The 24,292-nt window shown below is 45.1% G+C and overlaps 1 protein-coding gene across 6 annotated transcripts in view; it reads right to left on the reverse strand.

Annotated features, from left to right (window-relative positions):
- Positions 1–24,292, reverse strand: part of EHBP1 (EH domain binding protein 1) — a 313,110-nt gene that overhangs the window by 71,757 nt on the left and 217,061 nt on the right. For 2 of the 6 annotated variants that reach the window (XM_056856269.1, XM_056856267.1), the window contains 2 exons: positions 20,565–20,712; positions 7,941–8,054 (listed from right to left, as the gene is read on the reverse strand). In XM_056856269.1, the coding sequence (XP_056712247.1) occupies positions 7,941–8,054; positions 20,565–20,712 (262 nt within the window). The remainder of the gene's footprint in view (positions 1–7,940; positions 8,055–20,564; positions 20,713–24,292) is intronic. The other 4 variants (XM_056856271.1, XM_056856270.1, XM_056856268.1 and 1 more) reach the window with 3 other exon arrangements.

A 24,292-nucleotide genomic window follows, 5' to 3' on the forward strand; every position in this document is an offset into this window, starting at 1 on the left:
AATTGCTCTGATTGATGTCCAACAAAAATTCTAATTAAAATGAGGACACACGTATACCTTCATTGCTCGGTTAATGCAGCCCTAATTGATTACTTGTAAGAGTGAAAAAGATCAAACAATCACAGGGCATAACTTTTACTATTTTGTTTCAACTGCTCACAAATACTGATTGGCTAGTTGGCAGCATATCCATTTCAGAAACAAGCAGTAAATATCGCTGAACAGAGTGCGGCTTGGATCCATGAGAGGATTTGTGCTTCCAAGGTGTGACTGTCTCACCTCTCTCCCCTGCTTCTGATGCCAAACTGTCCTGGGGGGGGGTCCCCTGTCCCCCAGGAGCAGTATTTCATGGGCATTTTGGGCTGCAGCAGGAAAGTTGTGTTCTGCAGGTAGAAATCCTTCCACTTGCGGAAACACTCCATTGGATCTGAGCCAGTGCATGAAAACATGGCGTGTTTCAATAGATCTGGCTTACATAAGGCTAGAGGCCCACACATAAGAGAATCGGTAGAAGAAATAGAAGAGTTGGTTTTTATATGCCCTTTCTCTACCACTTAAGGAAGAATCAAAGCAGCTTAAAAGTGCCTTCCCTTCTCCTCCCCACAACAGACACCCTGTGAGATAAGTGGGGCTGAGAGAGTATGACTAGCCCAAGGTCAACCAGCTGGCTTCGTGTGGAAGAGTGGGGAAAACAACCCAGTTCACCAGATTAGCGTCCACCGCTCATGTGGATGAGTGGGCATTCAAACCCGGTTCTCCAGATCAGGGTCCACTGCTCCAAACCACCGCTCTTAACCACTACACCACACTGGCTACATGGAAAGGGTAACGTTAAAGCTGTAGCAACAGTGAGGCCAATCTTCCAGTCTTGTTTTCTTTAATAAAACAAGTGGTAAGTAAAGTATAACTCAGTGGCGTCAAACATAAGGCTAGTGGGCTGGATCCGGCCCCTTGAGAGCTCTTATCCGGCCCGCGAGCCAGCCACCCATCCTCCTCTCGATCCGGGCTGGAGAGGCATGGTCCAGCCCGACTAAGCAACATTTATGTCATATCTGGCCCTCGTAACAATTGAGTTTGACACCCCTAATAAAACAAGAAAGGGCAGAAATTTGTACTGGTTTATCTGCCACGGAAACTGGCATAACGTTACTACAATATTGCCATGCTTTACAACGCTGTACACTTACATTGCTCCCTCAAAAGAGACACATCATCTTTCATAACTGACTTCGCTCCCCAAAGATCAACATCAAGACATTTGCTTGGTTCACGTATAATGCTTAACTATGGTTTGGTGCTACAGGGACAAGAACTCTGCTCAGGTAGTCCCTTCCTCCTGTAACTGCTTCCTACATTGGCACTGGTCTTGTCAATGATGGCTGAACCCTCTGAGGTCCTTGGGAAAATTATTTGTCATAGGAAGAAATAATACATTGGCTGACGAAGCCCTACATGAAACGTGACGTGGTTATCTAGATTGCACGTTCCGGATCTTGCCTCGCACCCTGGACCTGATCATTTCCACATACCTGTGTAAGCCTGCAGCTTTTGACCAGGTAGTTTGCTGACTCTTCGGGAGTATTCAAGCAAAATTGGTTGAGACTGTTCTACAGTCCTTACTAGCTTTTTTGTGTAGTGGACTTTGGACTTTGCAGGATTCAGGGTTGCATTTTCTTTGTTTGTATGTTTGATGTCTTGGTTCTGCCTTTGTACTTCTATTTGGCTATTCGTAGAATCATAGAATCATGGAAGGGACCACCAGGGCATCTTGGCCACCAGGAAACTCACAACTACCTCCCCCCACACACCCAGTACCCAGAAGATGGCCAAGATGCCCCCCCTCCCATGAACTGCCCAAGTTCATAGAATCAGCATTGCTGACAGATGGCCATCTAGCCTCTGCTTAAAAACCTCCAGGGAAGGAGAGCCCACCACCTCCCGAGGAAGCCTGTTCCACTGAGGAACGACTCTGTTACAAAATTCTTCCTAATGTCAAGACGGAAACTCTTTTGATTTAATTTCAGCCCGTTGGTTCTGGTCCAAACTTCTGGGGCAACAGAAAACAACTTGGCATTATATGTTACTTGGATTCTTGTATATTCAGAAGTATACTGTTATTATTGTTGTTGCATATATGAGCCTTGGTGCTGTCTTCTTTTGTTGAGCTTCCCACATTGAAGCAGAGGATAGTGAGCCATTACACCAGAACCAGAAAGCTATGGCTTGCGATTCCCTTCCAAGCAAGGACTGCAAACCAGATTCAAACCATGGCTTGCAGTTCTGTTTTGGAGCAGAACTGCAAATAATAATTTTACTGGTAACATTATGGTCTTCTGCTAAGTCTGAAGTCATTAATTGACTCTGAGCATGTGAAGAGAAGGTTGAGGAGCTTGAGAGTACACTGCATTATTCCATCATAATTCTACCTTGTCTTACCCTTATTCTTCTTAAATCTCCATATTTTCCGGACCGTCTCTGCCCATGTAACACGGGCGAAATTGAAACGTTGGACCATTTGATGCTCCGCTGTCCTCACTGGTCTCAAGATAGAGATGCTTTTATTGCTCCAATCCTCACCAGCTTGAACCTCCCTTTACATGCCTGGGTGTTGCCTTTTTTGCTTGGCGACTCATCTAATAGTGCAGCCACATCGAATGTTGCCCACTTTTTGGCCAGAGTGGCTGCTCTTAAGAAGAAAGAACTCTCAACTCCTACCTCTGGCAACTTTTAGTCAGTTTGCTCCGCCCCCAGTTTATTTTAGTTAGGAATTTTACTTATTGGGCTGACGCCTAATTTTTAGTATTGTTAACTTAAAATTGTATTATGCTATGTATTATGCTTCCCATCCTCCCTCGTCTTCCCCTCCCTTCCTTTCTTCCTCCCTTGGTCCAAGACTGCGGTCATAGACCTAATAATAAATTATTATAAATCTCCATATGCTACCCTTCACACTGAAGTTTTAAATGGTCACCATCCTTCATACTAATTTATTGTCTTTACCCTCAATTCTTGATCAAAACAAGCACAAATACAGCTCCAACCCCACCTGAAGTACTAGCGCAAGCAGAAATCCACTTCCACTAAAAGACTTCCAGGGTCCTGACCTGGATGGCCAAGGCTAGCCTGATCTCATCAGATCTCAGAATCTAAGCAGGGTCGGCCCTGGTTGGTACTTGAATGGGAGACCATCTTGGAAGTCCAGGATTGCTAAGCAGAGGCAGGCAATGGCATATCATCCTCTTGGAAACCCTACTGGGTCGCCATAAATCAGCTGTGACTTAATGACACTTTAAAAGGTAAAGGTAGTCCCTTGTGCAAGCACTGGGTTATTCCTGACCCATGGGGTGGCGTCACATCCTGACGTTTACTAGGCAGACTATGTTTATGGGGAGGTTTGCCATTGCCTTCCCCAGTCGTCTACACTTTACCTCCAGCAAGCTGGGTACTCAATTTAGCTATCTCGGAAGGATGGAAGGCTGAGTCAACCTTGAGCTGGCTGCCTGAAACCGACTTCCGTCGGGATCAAACTCAGGTCATGAGCAGAGCTTTTGACTGCAGTACTGCAGCTTGCCACTCTACACCACGGGGCTCCTTTATACTTTACGGGACACTTTACACCACTTAAATGGGGATGATAAAGTCACTAAGTTGAAAACTACACTAGTCTTTTTTGAAGGGTCTCTGAATACAAATCTTGCTCACCTCATAAGTATGACTGGCAAATGAAGACGGACACTTCTAAAAGCTTAGTGGAAGCTACAATAGTGTATTGGTTAAGCAGCTGAGTTGAGAATCAGGAAAACCTTCAGTTCAAATGGGCTATGGCTTGGTGGCAGAGCATCTGCTTGGCATGCGGAAGGTCCCAGGGTCAATCCCTGGCATCTCCAGTTAAAAGGGCCAGGTAATAGATGTGAAAGACCTCTACCTGAGACTTCAGAGAGCTGCTGCCAGTCAGAGTAGACAATACGGACCTTAATGGACCAATGGTCTAATTCAATATAAGGCAGCTTCGTGTGATTACCCTCCACCAGAATATGGGGATGAAAATACTGATCTACTTTACTTTATAGATTGAAGGGGAGGGGCTGTGGCTCAGTGGTAGAGCCTCTGTGACCCATGCTTGGCATGCAGAAGGTCCCAGGTTCAATCCCCGGCATCTCCAGTTAAAGGGACTAGGCAAGTAGGTGATGTGAAAGACCCCTGCCTGAGACCCTGGAGAGCCGCTGCCTGTCTGAGTCGACAATACTGACTTTGATGGACCAAGGGTCTGATTCAGTAGAAGGCAGCTTCATGTGTTTAAATCATGTATATCAAGCATTTTGGACACCCTAAAGCATTATATAAATGCCAAGTGACACAGAAGGAACTGCTTGCCTGAAACCAACGAAAACACCCAACTTCCAAATGCAAATAAAACAGAAAGACAGGAACACAATTATAAAGGAAATGGCTAGAGGACCGATCACATATTTCCTGGATGCCCAAAGAATCGGGAAAGAAATGCCTTAGAATACACTAACCACGAAGCGTTCTATAAAAAATAATGCAAGAGACCAATATAGTCAAAGTCTGATTCGGAAACAAAAGTTATAATCTTCCATGAACCAGAGAAAGATTATTGACTTGCAATAAATTAATACCCCCTCTTCTTGTTAAGCTGCTTTTTTCCTTCAAAGAATTGTTTCTACCATTATGTTCCGAACAGAGATAAACCTGGTTTCAGACCAAATTGCAGTAACTGATGAAACCAGGATTCTTTTAAAAATCCATTATTGCATTTCCAAGCCAAGGCCAGACTATCCCTATATTCAGCCGCTTATAGCTTATTATACGTCCCAGAGGGTCCGTGGAAGAAATAGCCATGCACAAGTTCAGGAGCGTGGAGATGTTCTTACAACGCAATTGGTTTCAGACAGGGCAAAAATACAAGCTCGCAGAGGTGTGAAGACAAAGAGCGGGGTCAGAAGTACTGTGAGTGGAGAGGATCTCACAGAAGGGAACTTTCCTGCCACTCCTCTCTTGCTACAGACTACCAAAATGCTGCCCCAGGGAGCGGGTGGGTTCAGGTGGTACTAAGGACCATATTTTTTGCTGTCAAGTCACAACTGGCTTATAGTGACCCCATACGGCAGGGGCAGTGGTTCCCAAAGCGGGCAGTAACACCCCCTGGGGGGCACTAAGATGCAGGCGGGCGCTAGAGGCGGGCCCCTTCAACTGTGTTGTTCGCTAATTTACAATAGATCAAGCTATGACACCATGCTGGCAAATTTGGTGGGAACTATCAGAATTTCCCCCCAGACTTTGAAGAGCTGGTACCCCTGGATCAAGTTCATCATTTTTGATGAATAAACTTCAACTAAAACGTTTTAATTAGATTTTGAATAGATGTGCAATTAATTGTTCCTGTTTTGAAATTTTATTGTCATTATCTTCTTTAGTGCGTCATGCAAACCCCAATTTTTAATAATGCTTTTTATAGGGTAGGGTAGGGGGCGCTGGGGTTGGGTTTGTGGAACCAAGGGGGCAGTGGCACAAAAGGTTTGGGAGCCATTGGGCAGGGGTGTCAAACATATGGCCCACGGGCCAGATCTGGCTCTTATCCAGCCTGTGAGCCGAGACAGCCACTTCCTCACTTCCGATCTGGGAGGGCAAGCCCGCTGCGGGCTCACCAGCCAAGGCAACGCCCCCCCCCCCCGCTTCCTGATCTGGGCTGGCAAGCCATGGCCTGGCCCAACCAAGTGATATTTATGTCATATCCGGCCTTTGTAACAAATGAGTTCAAAACCTCTGCCGTAGAGTTTTCAAGGCAAGAGACGTTCAGAGATGGTTTGCCATTGCCTGTCTCCACGTCATGACCCTGGTATTCACTGGAGGTCTCCCATCCAAATACTTGCCAGGGTAGACTCTGCTTAGCTTCTGAGAATTGACGAGATCAGGCTAGCCTGGATGCTCAGGAACTGAGGTAGGCGTAATGTGGGATCTACAGTGGGTGGTGGGAATTAGCAAAAATGGTCATCTCCTCTTCTTCCGTTGGAAAGCAAGCTTTGCGTCCAAACCCCAATTTTTCACACTTTTCAAAAACAGCCTTCCTAATAATAATAATGATCACATCTTTACTGAACCATACAATACCAGATCAGGATCTCAGCTCCAGTAAGGGGTACTGAATAGTAATTGGACTAAAATCTATCCCCTATAGCTGAGATTTATGCAAACCTAAAACTCAAGCAATGCTATAACCTTTTCTCCAACGGCTGTAACTCAGAATCCTCATCTTGGGTCACAGATATCTTTATGCTAAATAGCACCTCTTCAAGAACACTCTGAAAACCCCTTTTACAAATACTAATAATTATCATCCTCATAACAATCTATGCTATCATTAGCTGCCATAGCTACAGGAACTGCTTCTGACTGCATCCTCAACTGGCCAGTTCATGCATTACATGAACCTATCCCTACAAAAAGAAGAAGAGTTGGTTTTTATATGCCGACTTTCTCTACCACTTAAGGAAGAATCAAACCAGCTTACAATAACCTTCCTTTCCCATTTGGCAACAGACACCCTGTGGGGTAGGTGAGGCTGAGAGAGCTGTGACTAGCCCAAGGATACCAACTGGCTTCATGTGCAGGAGTGGGGAAACAAATCCAGTTCACCAGATTAGCCTCCGCCGCTCATGTGGAGGAGTGGGGAATCAAACCCGGTTTTCCAGATTAGAGTCCACCGCTCCAAACCACCACTCTTAACCTCAACCACGGGTGAGGGTGTGAGTCTCCATTTCAGATGTTGCAATGGGATCCAACGTACCATGAGAGCAAATCACACCAAAACAATAGCCAAAGTAACATAAGCATTATCTTTCAGCTGCCTGATAAGGCAAAGTAGTAGGCATGTTTACTATGCTTAATGTTTAAATATTTAACCCACTGACAGGGAAGGGGCATTGGTTCAGCAGTAGAGCATCTGATTGGCATGCAGAAGGTCCCAGGTTCAATCCCTGGCATCTCCAGCTAAAAGGATCCAGCAGTAGGAGATGTGAAGGATCTCTGTCTGAGACCCTGGAGAACCGCTGCCAGTCTGAGTAGACAATACTGACTTTGATGGACCAAAGGCCTGAATCAGTATAAGACAGCTTCATATGTTCAGGTGTCCATGCATGATGGTGACATTCCCACTGGTCATTTCTATGCGATTTGTTTCATTGTTTACCAAGAGTAGCTTGTGCAGTGTGCACTTAACGCTAGTTATTAGGAGTGCCGGTGACAACAAACAACTAGAGCAACAAAAAATGAGAGCCAGAGTGGTGTAGTGGTTAAGACCAGTGGTTTGGAGTGGTGGACTATGATCTGGAGAACCGGGTTTGATTCCCCGCTCCTCCACATGAGCGGTGGACACTAATCTGGTGAACTGGATTTGTTTCCCCGCTCCTACACATGAAGCCAGCTGGATGACCTTGGGCTAGTCACACTCTCTCAGCCCCACCTACCTCACAGGGTTTCTCTTGTGGGGAGGGGAAGGGAAAGTGATTGTAAGCCGGTTTGATTCTCCCTTAAGTGGTAGAGGAAGCCGGCATATAAAAACCAACTCTTCTTCTTCTTCATTCATAGTCTGCCAAATCTAAACTCAATTTACATTCAGTGTTGATAACAAATGCACCTCAGGAATCAAAGACAATGCACGTTCAACCTGGTGCTCAGTCATCCAAAGTTAGGTCAGAGAAATGTTTTCAACATGCCGTTCAGGAGATATTAGGAACAGAGATTTAAAACCTTCTGGTGGGGTAACGCGACAAAACCGTTAATGAAAAGCAAATGAATGCAAGGGTTTAAAAGGTTGCAAGGCAAACACGATACTAGACAAACACCGTTACAAAAAAACGTGATGATGAAAATATGGTTAGTCATGCAAAAAGACACAAGACAGCCATTAGTTGAATTACCATCGGAATCAAGGTCATTTTCTAGGTTAGTATGTTGATCTTCGTCGCTGGTAATAGCGCATTCAGGAATCTCCTCGTTAGTAACTATCTCAATATTATCATTCCCATCCTCATCTGTAGGAACATGTAGTAATAAGGTTAGTGCTTTTTGCATTGTACATGCACTACGACAATAAATAAAATTAGCATTGTAGCATATCAGCTGAATGCATTCACCTGCAGCATAGAAAGGAAGTATCTAAAATGTAATCATTATTTTCTTTTTTTAAATCAAATCCCTGTCACTTATGAAAATAACTTTTACATATTTGTCGCAACAGAAAGTAACGAACACCACTGTAGTACCTTAATGCAGGAGTCCCCAACATGGTACCCGTGGGCAATATGATGCCTGCCAAGTGCTTTTAGAAAGTGGGCAGGGCCAGGTGGGGCTTTTCCCCAGCAGGGCTTCTGATTGGCTGAGCATATTTTAAAGGCATCCTGCTAAACAGAGCTTCTGCCTGAAATATTGAAGAGTTACTATTAGAGTTATCCTTGATATTTTCTGGTTGGGTGTGCCTTCTGTGGCAGCCATTTTGTGGTTATGCCCACCACCTTGTGCCAGAATTTCAAAGGTTCCCACAGGCTTAACAAGGTTGGGAACCCCGCCCTTAAAGTCTAAATGCTTTACGAGAGCTTATTCCGCAATAAATTGGTTAGTCTGTCCTTAGGGTGCCGCAAGACAGTTTATGTTTGTGTGTGTGTTAAGTGCCGTCAAGTCGCTTCCAACTCATGACGACCCTATGAATCAAAGTCCTCCAAAAGTTTATGTTTACTATCTATTTTTTTTTTAAAGTAACAAGGGGAGAGGGGAAAACAGAAAAAGGTAAAATAAAATTACATACATTTCTTCCTTGGCACCGAAATTATGTTACAGTAAACTCACTAATATATTACAAACTAGCCACAAAAAATAATATCCAATATTTTCCACATTTCTTATCCTGACTTTTTTCTTTCTCTTCTTGACTTCTTGTCTTCATTTTCATATCTTCATCTTCATATCTTCATTTCTTCTTCTTCATTTCTTTACACCAACTTAATTATAGTCCAAACTGAATTATAAAAGACGTAATAACCCAATAAAACATGCCTATCTATATAAAATTACAAATAATTATTTACGATGTAATTTACTATCTTTATTACTACATATTGCTATTAACCCTGGTATCATTTTGAAATAGACGTAATAAAATCAATAATACTGATAAAACAGCATCCATTTTTCTTGGAATAGATCAGGAGATTTCATACTATCTACATCCGGTTTCAGAAATTGCTAAGCTGTCGAACTCCAAAGCAGTGTTTGGCGAAACTTGCCCCCTGTAGTTCATAAGAAAATAAGAAGGGCCCTGCTGGATCATACCAGTGGTCCATCGAGTCCAGCATCCTGCCTGACACGGTGGCCAGCCAGTTCCTCTGGAGGTCCAACAACAGGGCGGAGAGGTTGAGGCCTTCCCCAGAAGTTGCCTCCTAGCATAGGGATTCAGAGGTTTACTGCCTCTGAACTTGGAGGATCCCTTTAGAGTGGACAGGGAGAAGCTTTCCTCCCCCTCTCAGAATACTAGAACACGGGGTCGTCTGCTGAAGCTGGAGGGTGAGAGATTCAAAACTGATAAAAGGAAGTATTTCTTCGCACAACGCATAGTTAAATTGTGGAACTCCCTGCCCCAGGATGTGGTGATGGATGCCAACCTGGAAGGTTTTAAGAGGGGAGTAGACATGTTCATGGAGGAAAGGGGCATTCATGGCTACTAGTTAAAATGGATACTAGTCATGATGCATACCTATTCTCTCCAGGATCAGAGGAACATGCCTACTATCTTAGGTGCTGTGGAACGCAGGCAGGATGGTGCTGCTGCAGTCGTCTTTCTTGTGGGCTTCCTGGAGGCACCTGGTCGGCCTCTGTGTGAACAGACTGCTGGACTTGATGGGCCTGGGTCTGATCCAACAGGGCTTTTCTTATGCTCTTATTAGTCACCAGGGCTAGTAGCCACTGATAAACCTATCCTCCATGAATCTGTCTGATCCCCTTTTAATAAGAACATTGGCCAATTCTTTTTCTTAACGGAGTACAACTGCCTCAGCTCTGGCTTCCATTCATTGAAATGAACGAATGCGCCCACTTGAATCAAATGGGAAGAGGGAGAATTCCAAAGCAATAGTCAGGGGGAAAAGAAACACTCAACATTATATGTTATCAAGCCTTGACCAATCGAGGCAGCAGTCTGATGTGGACCCTGAAAAGAAGGGAGCTCTAAGTCCTCAGGCCTTTTCAAAGGGTGTCTTAAAAAGAAGGGGCAATCTGGAAGTAAATCTGGCTAATGACAAACTCTGCTAACTTGCTCGGCAGACAATGAAGCCAATAATAAAAATTAAACATTGTTTTAAAGACTATCATTAAGTCTCTCTTTCTTAGGGTTGCCAACCTCCAGGTAGCGGCTGGAGATCTGCTATTACAACTGATCTCCAGCCAATAGAGAACGGTTCACCTGGACAAAATTGCCACTGTGGCCATTGGACTCTATGGCATTGAAGTCCCTCCCCTTCCCAAGCCCTGCCCTTCTCAGGCTCTGCCCCCAAAATCTCCCGCCGGTGGCGAAGAGGGGCCTGGCAACCCTACTCTTTCTGTCAGTCCAATAATCCTTTTCTCTGAAGACAGTCTCTCATGCTGCATTTCCCCCCGCCTTGAAATAACTTCTTTTTCTTTTAGTTTCCTACCTTTCCACTTGCCAGAATCTTTTCTTTCACCCTCTAATCCTCACCTGTGTGTTCTGTACCTTTTTCTTCCTTCTGCCTGAGAAGACTCTTGACTTCATTCTCTTTCACGAGGCCGCCGTATTTCCTTAGCGCTCCATCCATTCTGTTCCTCTACTGTGTAATTCTACCCGCACGCCTATCTTTAACCGTATTACCCAGATCAGGACACCCCATCTTCTACCTGCAAAATTCCTCTCACTACCTCAGTCAGACAAATGTCTTGATTTACTGTTCCTCTCTTTTGCAGAACAGTGTACACCACCAGTGAGTTGTAGTGGTTAAGAGCAGTGGAGTCTGATCTGGAGAACCGGGTTCCTTAAGTGGTGGAGAAAGTCAGCATCTAAAAACCACCACCTCCTCCTCCTCCTTACCCCTTTCTCCTTTTGTCATAAATACTACCTGGGGAAGAGCAGCCTATTTCATACTTTTCTGGTGCTAATGGACCACAATAAGGAAAGATGACGTTTGGGAAGCAGAATTAATGACTAGGCAAATAAGAAATAAGAAGTGCTGCTACAGCTCTGTGGAAGTGAAGACAGAATTGTTTGTTTGTGAATTATCCTTCTACCAGGTTACCAGATGGTGTTTCAGTCACCAGTGACCTCCTCTCCTCTCCTCTGAGGCAGGTTCCTCAGAAATAGGATGGCAGCTATCACTTCCTTTACTAGATCCAGTTACAATATATAATAATATATATAATAGTACCCAGTGGGGGGGAAAAACCTGCCTGGTAAACAGGGCCTCAGAACCAAACGGCATTGAACCTACACATACAACAAAAACTCAGCAGACCAAGTATGAGTCCTGGGTTAGCATCTGATGAACAAATAGATAATTCACAGTTAAACAACCCCCCATGTAATTTTAATATTCATGATCCAGCGGTCTAGAAATGTCCAGGGGGGGAAATGTTGGGGTGGATTCAGTGATCCATAAACGCAACGACGACAGATGTTTTCCACATTCTTCCCGCCCCCAGCAGTGTTTCTGACCTTGGGAAAGTTTATTTCTTGGGTCATGGCCCTAGGGACCAGATGAAACAAGGACATCTCCCCTCCAAGATGGTGGAAGCCAACAATGCTTTTCCTTAATGAGGGCTGCAGTTTTCTGGTTACGATCAGCCAGAAGATGACCTGTAGACCCAAGCTATAGCTCTGTGAGGTAGAGGTTGAGACAAACCCTCTCCCAGAGAGCCAGTAACATCCCTCTCAATCAAACACTGGAAGTAGGAAGAGCTTCTGGCTAAACGTTAGGAAGAACTTTCTCACAGAGCGGTTCCTCAGTGGAACAGGCTTCCTTGGGATGTGGTGAACTCTCCTGCCCTGGAGGTTTTTAAGCAGAGGCTAGATGGCCATCTGTCAGCAATACTGATTCTATGACCTTCAGCAAATGATGAGAGGGAGGGCATCTTGGCCATCACTCGGGGTGTGGGGAAGAGGTAGTTGTGAATTTCCTGTATTGTGCAGGGGGTTGGGACTAGATGGCCCTGGTGGTCCCTTCCAACTCTATGATTCTATGAAGGTGAAGGAAAGAGATCAGTGGGGGAGGACCACACTGAGGAAAGACCAGGATTGAGTCACATCTTGGCAAGGGCACAGGAGGGTTGGGCTAGGCTTGACTTAAGACTAGGAGAGGTGACCCAAAGTACCCGAGCCTAACCTGTGAAGTTTATAAGCTGAGTTGCAAAGCACTACATACCTTCTACTTTGTGATTTGCTTGTAATTAAATAGGTTTATTTTTCCCTAGTAAGGTATTTGCCATATATTTGGCTAGCATGCCATGGTGTAGGACCTAGGGGAACCTGTACTTTTCAAGGCAGTGGAAGAGAATAGCAGAGAAACTGGTAGCCTACGGCTCAGCTCTCAACAGGTTGTGGGTGAAGGCTGACATGATAGGAGCTTTTTCAAGAATGAGCATTCAACTTCTAAGAAAACTAGAAGATGAGGCTAGAACCGTTTCCCAGACCAACCAGTTTTCTGTGTGGAATTTTTTTTTAACGCTTTCAAACAGGTAAACTTCCATGTGTAGGCTGTACACACAGTGAGGCCTACCTGATTGTCCCATCAATTAAAGAAGCTTGTCTGGTAGACATCAGAAAGGGCCTTTTCAGTGGCGGCCCCACTCCCTAGGGAGGTGTGCCTGGCCTCCTCACTTTTGATCTTTAGGAGGCAGCTGAAGACTGCATTTGATTAAACCAGCCCTACACTGTGATTTTAAATTTTGGTTTTAGGTCTTTTTATGTGATCATATATTTTATTTATATGTAAGCCGCCTTAAGCTCTATAAGGAAGCAAGGCAGCTAAAAATGTTTTCAATAGATAATAAATAATAACAGGTGCAGCGCGCACGTTTGCCACTCAATGAAAACCAAGCCTAAGAAATAGTAGATCACTGTTAAAGCTCAACCATACCTTCCTAGAAGCACCAAATTGTCAGGTATATAGTGAGAGACGGAATAAATTAAGGAAGCTAATAAGCATTCTCCTTTTCTTGTTCTGAGCTGACAGGAATTCAGCTGCAAACATCATGAGTACATGGAGTCTGGGCAAGCAGACTTGACTTTTCAGTCAAGTTACCCGGAGTTGGCTTATCCACTTTAAACAAATTCCTTCTCGTACAGCCTCGAACAACAGGAATAAAACGAAAGTCGGAGAAAACGCTTTGATCTGATGTTTGAGCAGCTGACATTTGATCGCTTCAAGCAAGAAGCCAGACAGCTGCTGCTTCTTCATCGTCCATTATTTATAAAAAACATTTACAATATCTTAGATGCTGTATAGGTATAAAATCGAGCAGTTCCCTCTCCTTAGGGCTACAGTGTAAAAAAAAAAAAAAAGTCAGAAGAAAAGGAGAGGAATGAGAAGAGGAACTCAGGGGGCGAGAACACCTAGATTTGAGTCCAGTATCACTTTAGAGACTAGCCATTTTTTGGGATTATAAGCTTTTGAGAGTCAAAGCTCCCTTCGTCAGATGAGGAGAGCTTTAGCTCTCAAAAGCTTACACAGAAAAAATCTTGTTGGTCTCCAAGGTGATACTGGACTCGAATCTAACTTTTGTCCCTGCCCTAGGATGATAGCCACCAACTTGGAAAGCTTTAAGAAGGGAGTGGACATGTCCATGGAGGAGAGGGCTATCCATGGCTACTAGTCCAAATGGATACTAGTCATGATGCATACCTATCCTCTCCAGCAGCAGAGGAGTGTGCCTATTATAGTAGGTGCTTTGGAACACAGGCAGGAGAATGCTGCTACAGTCGTCTTGTCTGTGGGCTTCCTAGAGGGACCTGGTTGGCCGCTGTGTGAACAGACTAGATGGGCCTTGGTCTGATCCAGCATGGCCTTTCTTATGTTCTAATGGAGGATAGGGCTACTAGTCCAAATGGATATTAGTCATGATGCATGCCTGTTCTCTCCAGGATCAGAGGAGCATGCCTATTATTTTAGGTGCTGTGGAACAAAGGCAGGATAATGCTGCTGCAGTCGTCTTGTTTGTGGAATTCCTGGAGGCACCTGGTTGGCCTCTGTGTGAACAGACTGCTGGACTTGATGGACCTTGGTCTGACCCAGCATGGCTTTTCTTATGTTCTTGTGTGTGTGTGTTAAGTGCTGTCAAGTCCGACTCATGGCGACCCTATGAATGAAAGTCCTCCAAAATGTCCTATCTTTGACAGCCTACCTTATGTTCTTACTGCAAACCAATACGGCTACCTTCTGAAACTATCTTCCGGGAAAAAGAAGAACTGTTCTCAGCTGCAGCCCCAGTCACTACCAACGACACAGCTTAGAGAAGAGAACCTGGTAAACAGCTCTCTGAAGTGAGAGACGAACGATATTCTTTTCCGTGAAGCAACACGAACGTTGCCAGAACACAGAACGTTGCCAGCACACGAGACTGCTAACCTTCATTGCAAGCAAGAACTTCTACATACTGGGGCCCAATAGAGTTGAACGCAGCGTCCTTGCCAGCCTCCGAGCTGAGAAAGTAGGGTGGACATAATTAAAATAAACAACACTGATAGGAATGTAGGGTAAAGGAGGGCAAAAGGTGCTCCCCTTTCTTTTAAGTGTAGCCGATACAAAAGCAGACATGGTATCCATTCAAATGTCATGAACAGAAGGTGGTTGGTGGATAGCTTCTTGTCTTGTTTGTGCATCCCTTCCCTCTTCCTCTCCCATGGAGAGGACGGGCCTGATTTCAAAAGTCTTCAGAGTGACGCCAATTTGTTGGGATGCTGAAATGGGGGAGTCTTGACAAACCAGAGTTTTAGGGTCATCAACCTCCAGGTATTAGCTGGAGATCTCCTGCTATTACAACTGATCTCCAGGCGACAGAGATCAGTTCACCTGGAGAAAATGGCCACTTTGGCAATTGGACTCTGTGGCACTGAAGTCCCTCCCCTCCCCAAACCCTGCCCTCCTCAGGCTCCGCCCCAAAAACCTCCCGCAAAGATGGACCTGGCAACCCTACAGAGTTTGTTTCTTCCACACACACTGGGATTCTGCACCACAGTTGAATCCTATTTGGTGGTGGTGGGAAGCGCCGTCAAGTCGCAGCCTACTTATGGTGACGCTACAGGGCTTTCAAGGCAAGGGACGTCCAGAGGTGGTTTTGCCATTGCCTGCCTCTGCAGAGCAACCCTGGACTTCCTTGGTGGTCTCCCATCCAAGTACTAACCAGTACCGACCCTGCTTAGCTTTCGAGATCTGATGAGATACGGCTAGCCTGGGCTGTCCAGGTCAGGGCTGAATCCTATTTAGCCTCCCCATTTGTGGGGAAGAAATAAACTCCTAGTTGCCTAGGCACTTGCATTCAGATATTATAATAACACTGGAGTCAGACTGAGAGCTTCCCAAGCCAGGAAGTCGTGACCCAACATTTGCTTGTTCCTTGCACCTGAACAGAGGGACCTGTGTCCTGGTAACAAAGTCTAAAACATTTTGTTTAAAGAAGCTGCCTTTTTGTGCAAAGCTACACCCAGGGATCTTGCATCAAGGTACTTGTTCTAGCCTCTGGGCAACAAAGGCCATTCACAATACATGAAGCTGCATTATACTGAATCAGACCCTTGGCCCATCGAAGTCAGTGTTGCCTACTCAGACCGGCAGCGGCTCTCCAGGGTCTCAGGCAGGGGCCTTTCACATCACCTACTTGCTCAGTCCCTTTAATTGGAGATGCTGGGAACTGAACTTGGGACCTTCTGCATGCCAAGCAGATGCTCTACCACTGAGCCACAGGCCCTCCCCTATTAAGAAAACTCCCTCACATGAAGCTGCCTTATAATGAATCAGACTCTTGTTCCATCAAATTCAGTATTGTCTACCCAGACTGGCAGTGGCTCTCCAGGGTCCCAGGCAGAGGTCTTTCATATCACCTACTCGCTTAGTCCCTTTAACTGAAGATGCCGGGGATTAAACCTGGGACATACTGCTGGGGCAAATGCCTCCTGCTGAGACTGGGCAAAACAGCCATTCAAGGGTGCTTGAGAGATACTGACAGGGAGAAGGAGAAAGCCTGAGTGCTGATGGACACAGATGGCACATAAACGTTCAGGGGAGAGGATTTGCTCAGGCAGAGAGGAGAGCCAGTATCTAAACCGACACCTGCCCGCGAAATAAACTGGAAGGAGCCTTGAATATTAAAAAAGCCTAATGTGTGGCAATACGATGCACTTCAAGATAAAGTGGTCTTCTCTGGGGATTTTTAAAACAAAACTCTTAAAAAAAGACAGTTTAAATCCATCTGATTTGAACAATTCAAGCATTTCCTTCTTGCAATGGTAGGAGGGGCAACAGTGAAGAAGCGAAGAGTCAGCAGTACAGCTACGCTTACCGGGCCGAAGATGATAATTGACCTGTCTTGGTGCAAACCTACGGTTTTAAAAAACGAGTCACACCGCTGTCATTAGACAGTTTCATAGGGCCTCAGGGCAGGAAAAAGGATATCTGGTACAACTCAGGAGATTGCTATGGCCGAAAAAGAAATGAAATAAGAAACTGAATACTACGATAAAGGGCAATTTCACACGCGGTGCAGAAGCAACCCCAGGTTTGCTGCCCACTGTTCACTTAACAGGGAGCAACAGCAAACCGGGGATCTCCGATAAGCACATATCTGCGTGGTGGACGTGCTTGCCAACTTGTGTATGATGCATTCACGTGATATAATTCCAGGTTTATATCATCTTAAGTGTGCTTTTGAAATTATAATCTCCTTTCCTTCCTTCTCCTTCAGCAGTTGTCTATGTCCCCCGAAACCATTTCTCTGCAGGTTAGTGAACCCCTAGGGAATACAATGTGGGTCAAAGGCGGGGGCTGCAGCGAGAGAGGAGAGTCAGCAAAAATCCCCCCCTTCCATGAGAGGAAGCATCTACAGCAAGTGGAAAGCAGTTTAGGATTTGAGCCATAATGTTTTTAATTGTTCATAAATGGAGACCAATTAAGGTTGTTTTGTGGGCAGTTAACTATTGGCATTTCTGGAAAGATCGGAAGCAAACAAACCAGATATTTTCCTTAAAGGTAAAGGCAGTCCCTTGTGCAAGCAACCGGTGATGTCACAGCCCAACGTTTACTAGGCAGACTATGTTTACGGGGTGATTTGCCATTGCCTTCCCCAGTCGTCTACACGTCACCTCCAGCAAGTTGGGTACTCATTTTGCTGACTTTGGAAGGATGGAAAGCTGAGTCAACCTTGAGCTGGCCGCCTGAAACCGGCTTCCGTCAGGATTGAACTCAGGTCATGAGCAGAGCTTTGACTGCAGTACTGCAGCTTACCACTCTGTGCCACAGGGCTCGCTATTTTCCTTATTTAAGAAAGGTGATGAAGAGTGTGCCTTAATGAGGAACACACAACCCAGACAGTAAGAGAGAGTAAAGAGGCTACAAGACTTTTTGTGTTTGTGCCAAGTGAAAGATTGTCTTTGAGAGCGCTTAACAAATTCACTGAAGGTAAAGATGAGTCCAGAGGGGGAAAAACACAACAGAATCATATTCTCTTTCTCAGCAATTTAACTGGGGGCATAAAATGGCTGAAAGGTAATACAGCCTGCAACTTTTTTTTTTTTGCTGTCAACTTCAGTGAAAAAAACAAATGTGGAGAAAGGAGTAGGAAGAGAAAATCAGACGGAGAATGGTAAAACAAACGAACAAAAGCAAGCCGAAAAATGTCAAGAGACGTGGTAAGTTATCAGACTTCATATTATAATGATTGTCCAACCTGTTGAAACATGCATCGCTTCAATGTGGGGTTTGCCAGATCCAGTTGGAATTGTGTTAATATCAAAGTCTGGCCCAAAGCATTTAATCAAGGTACTTAAAAAAACAACAACTATGAGTAGTTGTAAGGAAGCAACTAAGAACAATAATTTTCAAAAAGGGGTTAGCTATTCTGTCTATAGCCCTGTTCATATGTTACAGTGAATGCACGAACAGCTGCATGTACATGTGTATACTGTAAGAAAGAGAGTTCACTTTACACATGAAACCAAGGACCAGTACCTGGATAAATGTGGGGTTTAAATTACACATTCAGCTGCACATGTATTCAATGTAATATGAGAATTACTCAACGCATACATAAAGAAAATTAAAGGTACACAGGATGTACGCATGTGCACCGTAACATGTGAACAAGGGGAGCCAGTGTGGTGTAGTGGTTAAGAACGGTGGTTTGGAGCGGTGGACTCTGATCTGGAGAACTGGGCTTGATTCCCACCCACCAATCAGGCTACCCTTAAACTGTTGCAATGTCAGTCAAGCAAAAAGATCATAATGAACATTACTTCCAGCCCTACAGGTTCAATTTTATTTATTTTGCTAAGCTTGGATTTTGAAAAATAAACCCGTATAGCAATTTTTGGCCAGTTAATATATGTGTATGTACAATAATTGCCTCCATTCTTCAGAACACCCCCCGTGAGTTAGTAATATGGGAAATCAAGAAATGTTTTGTATTGGCAGTCTCCTGATTTGGTCCCAAGATCATCCACTCATTAGATTCTACTCATTCCAGGATATAAACATATTCCATAGCCAAATTCCGGCTGTCTGGGATCTATGAGGAATGATGATTGATCTGGACTGTAGTATTAGAAGAAGAAAAGTTGGTTTTTATATGCCAACTTTCTCTATCTTTTTAAGGGGAATCAAACCGGCTTACAATCTCCTTCCTTCCTCTCCCCACAACAGACACCTTGTGAGGTAGGTGCGGCTGAGAGAGTTCTAAGAGAATTGTGACTAGCCCAAGGTCACCCAGCAGGCTTCATGTGGAGGAGTGGGGGAAACCAACCCACCAGATTATAGAGTTCGCCCCTCATGTGGCAGAGTGGGGAATCAAACCTGGTTCTCCAGATTAGAGTCCTATGCTCTTAACCACTACACCATACTGATTCTCTCCCACAAAAGCAAGACATACAAAGTATACAATAAACTCATGGAAATGTACTATACAGATGGGGGAATGGCGAGTCTGAAAGTGTCCCGTACATCAGTGTCTTTCTGCACACGGAAAACTAACATCAGGAAGGAAGTTAAGAGTAGAAGCCATAAGATGACTGTACCACGTCCAAAATTATATTTCAATAAGGCTTTTTCTCTCTTCACCACAGTGCTTGTATAGCAACCATCTGCAACTCCTTTAGAGACACGGATTGGTCAACAGGCTATCTGCAAGGTTTCAGTCAAAATGCAGTGGAACGAATGAAGCAACAGTAAATGAGTAGCAATTCCTGTACCTGATAGCAGGCGGTGCTACTACTTTATTTGCCTCTGGCATAGAGAACACTCTGGTTAAAGTACTGATAATTATGGTGGAGACCACTGAAATGCGGCCAAAAGAGGGACACACACTGCCTAGGCACAGTTTTAGGTTTTGACCCTGGACATCCAATGTTCATGCCTTTGCATTCCATTGGCACTGTACAAAATTTGGGTATGTGTAAAGTGCCATCAAGTCACAGCTGACTTAAAGCAACCCTGTAGGATTTTCAAGGCAAGAGATTAATGCTGCCGGCGTTCGGGCCTGGTGCTGCTGTGCCAGCAGCCAGAGACCAGCGTCCGGCCTGGCAAGCCGGCGCTGGGGCCACAAACGTCGGCGTGTGCCTCCCATATGCCGGTGCTGTGGGCCCTTGCACCGGCGTGGGCCTTTGCCGGCGTCCAAAGGCCTTTGGGTGCGGCTGCCGGCGCGGCTCAGGAATGGGCTGTATGTGTTGTGTGAAGAAATACTTCCTTTCATCTGGTTTGAATCTGTCACCCTCCAGCTTCAGCAGATGACTCCATGTTATAGTATTATGAGAGAGAGAGAAAAGCTTCTCCCTGTCCATTCTCTCCATACCGTGCATAATTTTATAGACCTTTATCATGTCTCCCCTCAACCGCCTTCTTTCCCTCTATCCCCCTGATCATTTTGGTTGTTCTTTTCTGCACCTTCTCAAGCTCCACAATATCCTTTTTTAGGTGTGGTGACCAGAACTGTCACCATGGGGTATACCAAATGGAGTACAAGTATGTGATCCCTGCCAGCCTGAATGGGTAGTTGTGAAACAACTCTGACCCCTTGGTTCCTTGCAAAGGAGGATAAGGTGGATTCAATCGTTCAAGCTACATCTAATTTACAGATTCTCAGTTTTATTCATGTTGTAAGGAGAAGCGCTTTTTTAAAACTCTGTGAAAGTAAGAGGTATGGCATATATCTAGAGACACGTTGACTTGGGGGAACTGCAATTATCTGCAGGGCCATTTTGAAGTCTGAATAAAAGCACCTTCCAAAAAGGTCTTCCTCGGGTTCCTGGGTTGCCATAGGAATAAGACGCAAGTTCCTTAACTCACCTCCAGATGCCTTTGACCTTTCTTTCAACTTTTCTGCAGCCATTTCACTGTAGCTAGGAAGTTCTGACATCTTCACTCCAGATCGAGCTTCTGCTATTAGCTGACGGGCTCTCTCTCTCAGCTGCCGACGCCGCTCTTCATCTTGCTGCTAAGATATATTGAACAGTTGCCAACTCAGTAATTGACAGAAATGCAATTTCATTCTCAATCTGATCATCATGATAGTAACTGGTTTACAGCATGGGGCTTGGAACCACATTATAAATAGGAAGCTCCATATCAGCGGGGTGTCAACAACACACTTTCTACAGCCATCCAGGAACGCGGTCTCCTCCCCCCCCCCAAAATAATTATTTTGGTTTAAAAAAATATATATATATACCGAGGCTGAGAGCTACCCAAAATTTAGGGCCACAATAGGACACAGTATGTGTAAGACCAACCTTTAAAGTACTAATAGAGAGGCATAGAGAGAGCCAGCGTGGTGCAGTGGTTAAGAGCGGTGGTTTGGAGCGGTGGAGTCTGATCTGGAGAACCGAGTTCGATTCCCCACTCCTCCACATGAGCGGCGGAGGCTAATCTGATGAACTGGTTTTGTTTCCCCACTCCTACACATGAAGCCAGCTGGGTGACCTTGGGTCAGTCACACTCTCTCAGCCCCACCTACCTCACTGTTGTGGGGAGGGGAAGGGAAGGTGATTGTAAGCCGGTTTGAGTCTTCCTTAAGTGGTAGAGAAAGTCAACATATAAAAACCAACTCTTCTTCTTCTTCTAACGCAGGGGGCGAAAGAAGATGGAGACAGCCAAGTTCCAAATAGGAAGAAACAGTGCAATCCTCAAGGGGGCCCCCCGAATCAGCTTAGGAGCCGGCGTGACCCTTGTGCCAGCGTGAGTGCCTCTTGTGGCGTGAAAATGGGCACTAATGCTGGCGCTGAAGAGCTGTGCAGGAGCGTGAGGAGGGGCGCCGGCGGAGCCTCGCCAGCAGCGTTTCTCCGGCACAGGGGCTCGCACCAGTGCCAAAGGGGTGTTCTCGGGGGTGGGGCTGACTTTAGTCAGCTCCCTGAGCCCTGCTGCCCTGGGAATGCCCCCTTTTGCCGGTGTGAACTTGTGCCTGCAAAAAGGAAGGCATAGCCCAGTGAAGCTCTATGGAGCAGCTTCACTGGGCTTGGAGAAAATCTGGTTTTTTAATGCAGCCGCGCCTCTGCAAGCCGCTCTGGAGGCGGGGTGGCTGCGCTGTCTCCAGGCACCCAGCAAGTACCTCCCACTTCAGGATTGTTCTGTTATACGAATTCCAGAGTGCCGGACAGGAGTTCCAATGACACCAGCAGCTTCATTGAAAGGCCATTCTGATGCAAAATGGAAATACACTAAACTGAATTTTAAAAAATCTAATTACGGTATACTTATTTATCTAGCGTATTTAGGTGAGGACACTTATGCATGGGAGGTTTTGCCTTGGATTTGCTGCTCTCTAAAGCAGTGGTTCCCAAATATTTTGGGCCACCGCCCCCTTGGTTCAACAAACTCAACCCCAGAGCCCCCTATCCTATCCAAAAACACAGTTGAAGGGCCTCACCTCTAGCACCCCCCCCCAGCTGCCCCCTTGCCTCTTACGGCACCCCTAGGTAATCCCACTGCCCCCCCCGGGGGGTGGGGTACTGCCCACTTTGGGAACCACTGCTCTAGAGCACATTTCCCCCATCCAAATTCTCCAAACACGACTATAAGCCCCAATGCAAAGTTTTGAGAATTCGGATGGGGAAAATGTGCCTCTAGAGAGCGGCAAATCCAAGGCAAAACCTCCCGTGCATGAATGACCCAAACGAAAGCTATCAATTCTAAAATATTTTATTTTCAGAAGAACAAAAAGCATTTTTACATTTCAAAATGGTTGTTTTGGAATAACTACTTAACAGAATAACAGAGCAACCTGAAGCAGGTCTTCTCAGAACTGTTCCGTGGGGCTTAATCCCAGGAAAGTGTGCTTAGGATTGCAATGTTAGTACACAAACTATCTTCCTGTAATAAAGAGAATGTTCTGAAGATCCCATCCCCGAAGTAAAACTATCAGGACCTTGGCTATTACTCCTGGGTGAGAAACCACTGGACAACTCCACGTAGACGTCTATCGTCCATGGAGGAAAGACAGGATAAAAATCTAACAAATGAACAATAGATGCGGCCATGGTGTGCAAATGTTAGTGTCTCACAAGAGGTTCCATTTCTCCAAGAGCTGTGGAGCTGTTTAATACAATAATTACATTCTATCAGGCAGCTGATCTAACATGTGGTAAAAATTCTCTCGAACACTTGGCTGAATGATACAGGAAACTCATATCAATTACCAAACTATCACTGTTTCTAAACTTTTTTTTACCCTGGAACAGCTTGGTTTTGCAGTTTTGCTATCAGAAAAACCAAGAGCATTTTATCACACTTTCGGTGCCAATATATGCTAAAAAATGTGGTACAAGATATAGGAAAATGGTTTCGTACCCACTGGAACAACCAGCTTACCAAGTGTTTATCTGTATGCCATAGCAAGTTAGCGCTGGTAGATGGGTGTATTCAAAGATGATAACAGTCAGATTTGCCAGAAAGAAAAGGAGTTTTCTGACATACCCCAAACACATAGAAGCCATATAATAAAACAAAAATCCAGTGGTGCCTTAAAGAGTAATAACGTTTATTTCAGTATAAACTTCATTGAGTCAGCTTATGCTGGAATAAACTTTGTCAGTCATAAGAACGTAACAACATAAGCAAGGCAATGCAGGATCAGACCAAGGCCCATCAAGTCCAGCAGTCTGTTCACACATTGGCCAACCAGGGGCCTCTAGGAAGCCCACAAACAAGACAGCAGCAGCACCATCCTGCCTGTGTTTCACAGCACCTAATATAACAGGCATGCTCCTCTGGTACTGGAGAGAATAGGGATGCATCATGACTAGTAGCCATTTTGACAAGTAGCCATGGATAGCCCTCTCCTCCATGAACACTAGGTGCCAATAGACTAGTCATTTTTTTCGATGCAGCGGAGTAGGATGGCTACGCTGCTGACATACAAGGTGTGTAATTTAATTCCACTTCATGACAAAATCTAGATAAGGTTATCCAATCTTGAATCCAGCTTAAATCAGCAAGACTAATACACGTTTGCTGGCAAGACTACGGAGATCAGTTCCCTTGGAGAACATGGCTGCCTTGGAGGGTGGACTGTATAGTATTGTATGCCGCTGAGGGCCTTCCTCAGGCTCCACCTCCAAACCTCCAGGAATTCCTCAGCCTGGAGTTGGCAACCCTACCAAGCTGTTTAGAAAGGGAGGCCGCCAGAGGAAGAATTATTGTCCCAAACGTTCTGAACATTTTGTGCGGTGTGCCCATGAACACGCTTCTCTGTTGTGATTTCAGAGGGCCGAATGTTTCTATGGTGCCTCTTAGCTGTTGCTATACTCCTTGTTTCCTTCAAACAACTGGGGATTTCACAATTGCCCCATGAACAGGCGGACATATGGTATGTGTCGGAGGGCCACAGCGCTGCTATTTTGGTGCGGTGCCACCAAGGCAACAAAAAAAGAGAGACGTTTTGAGTCCACGCTCCAATTTAAAGAAGCTGTGGGCAGCCCATGTGAAATGTGGTGGGGAGCAAATGGAGAAGTCCTGTTGCTTACAATAACAATACAAAACAAAAAACTATGCTGAATATAATAAAGTATCAAAAATAACAG

Source organism: Euleptes europaea, chromosome 10 (assembly GCF_029931775.1).
Source record: "Euleptes europaea isolate rEulEur1 chromosome 10, rEulEur1.hap1, whole genome shotgun sequence".
Classification (NCBI taxonomy): Eukaryota; Metazoa; Chordata; class Lepidosauria; order Squamata; family Sphaerodactylidae; genus Euleptes; species Euleptes europaea.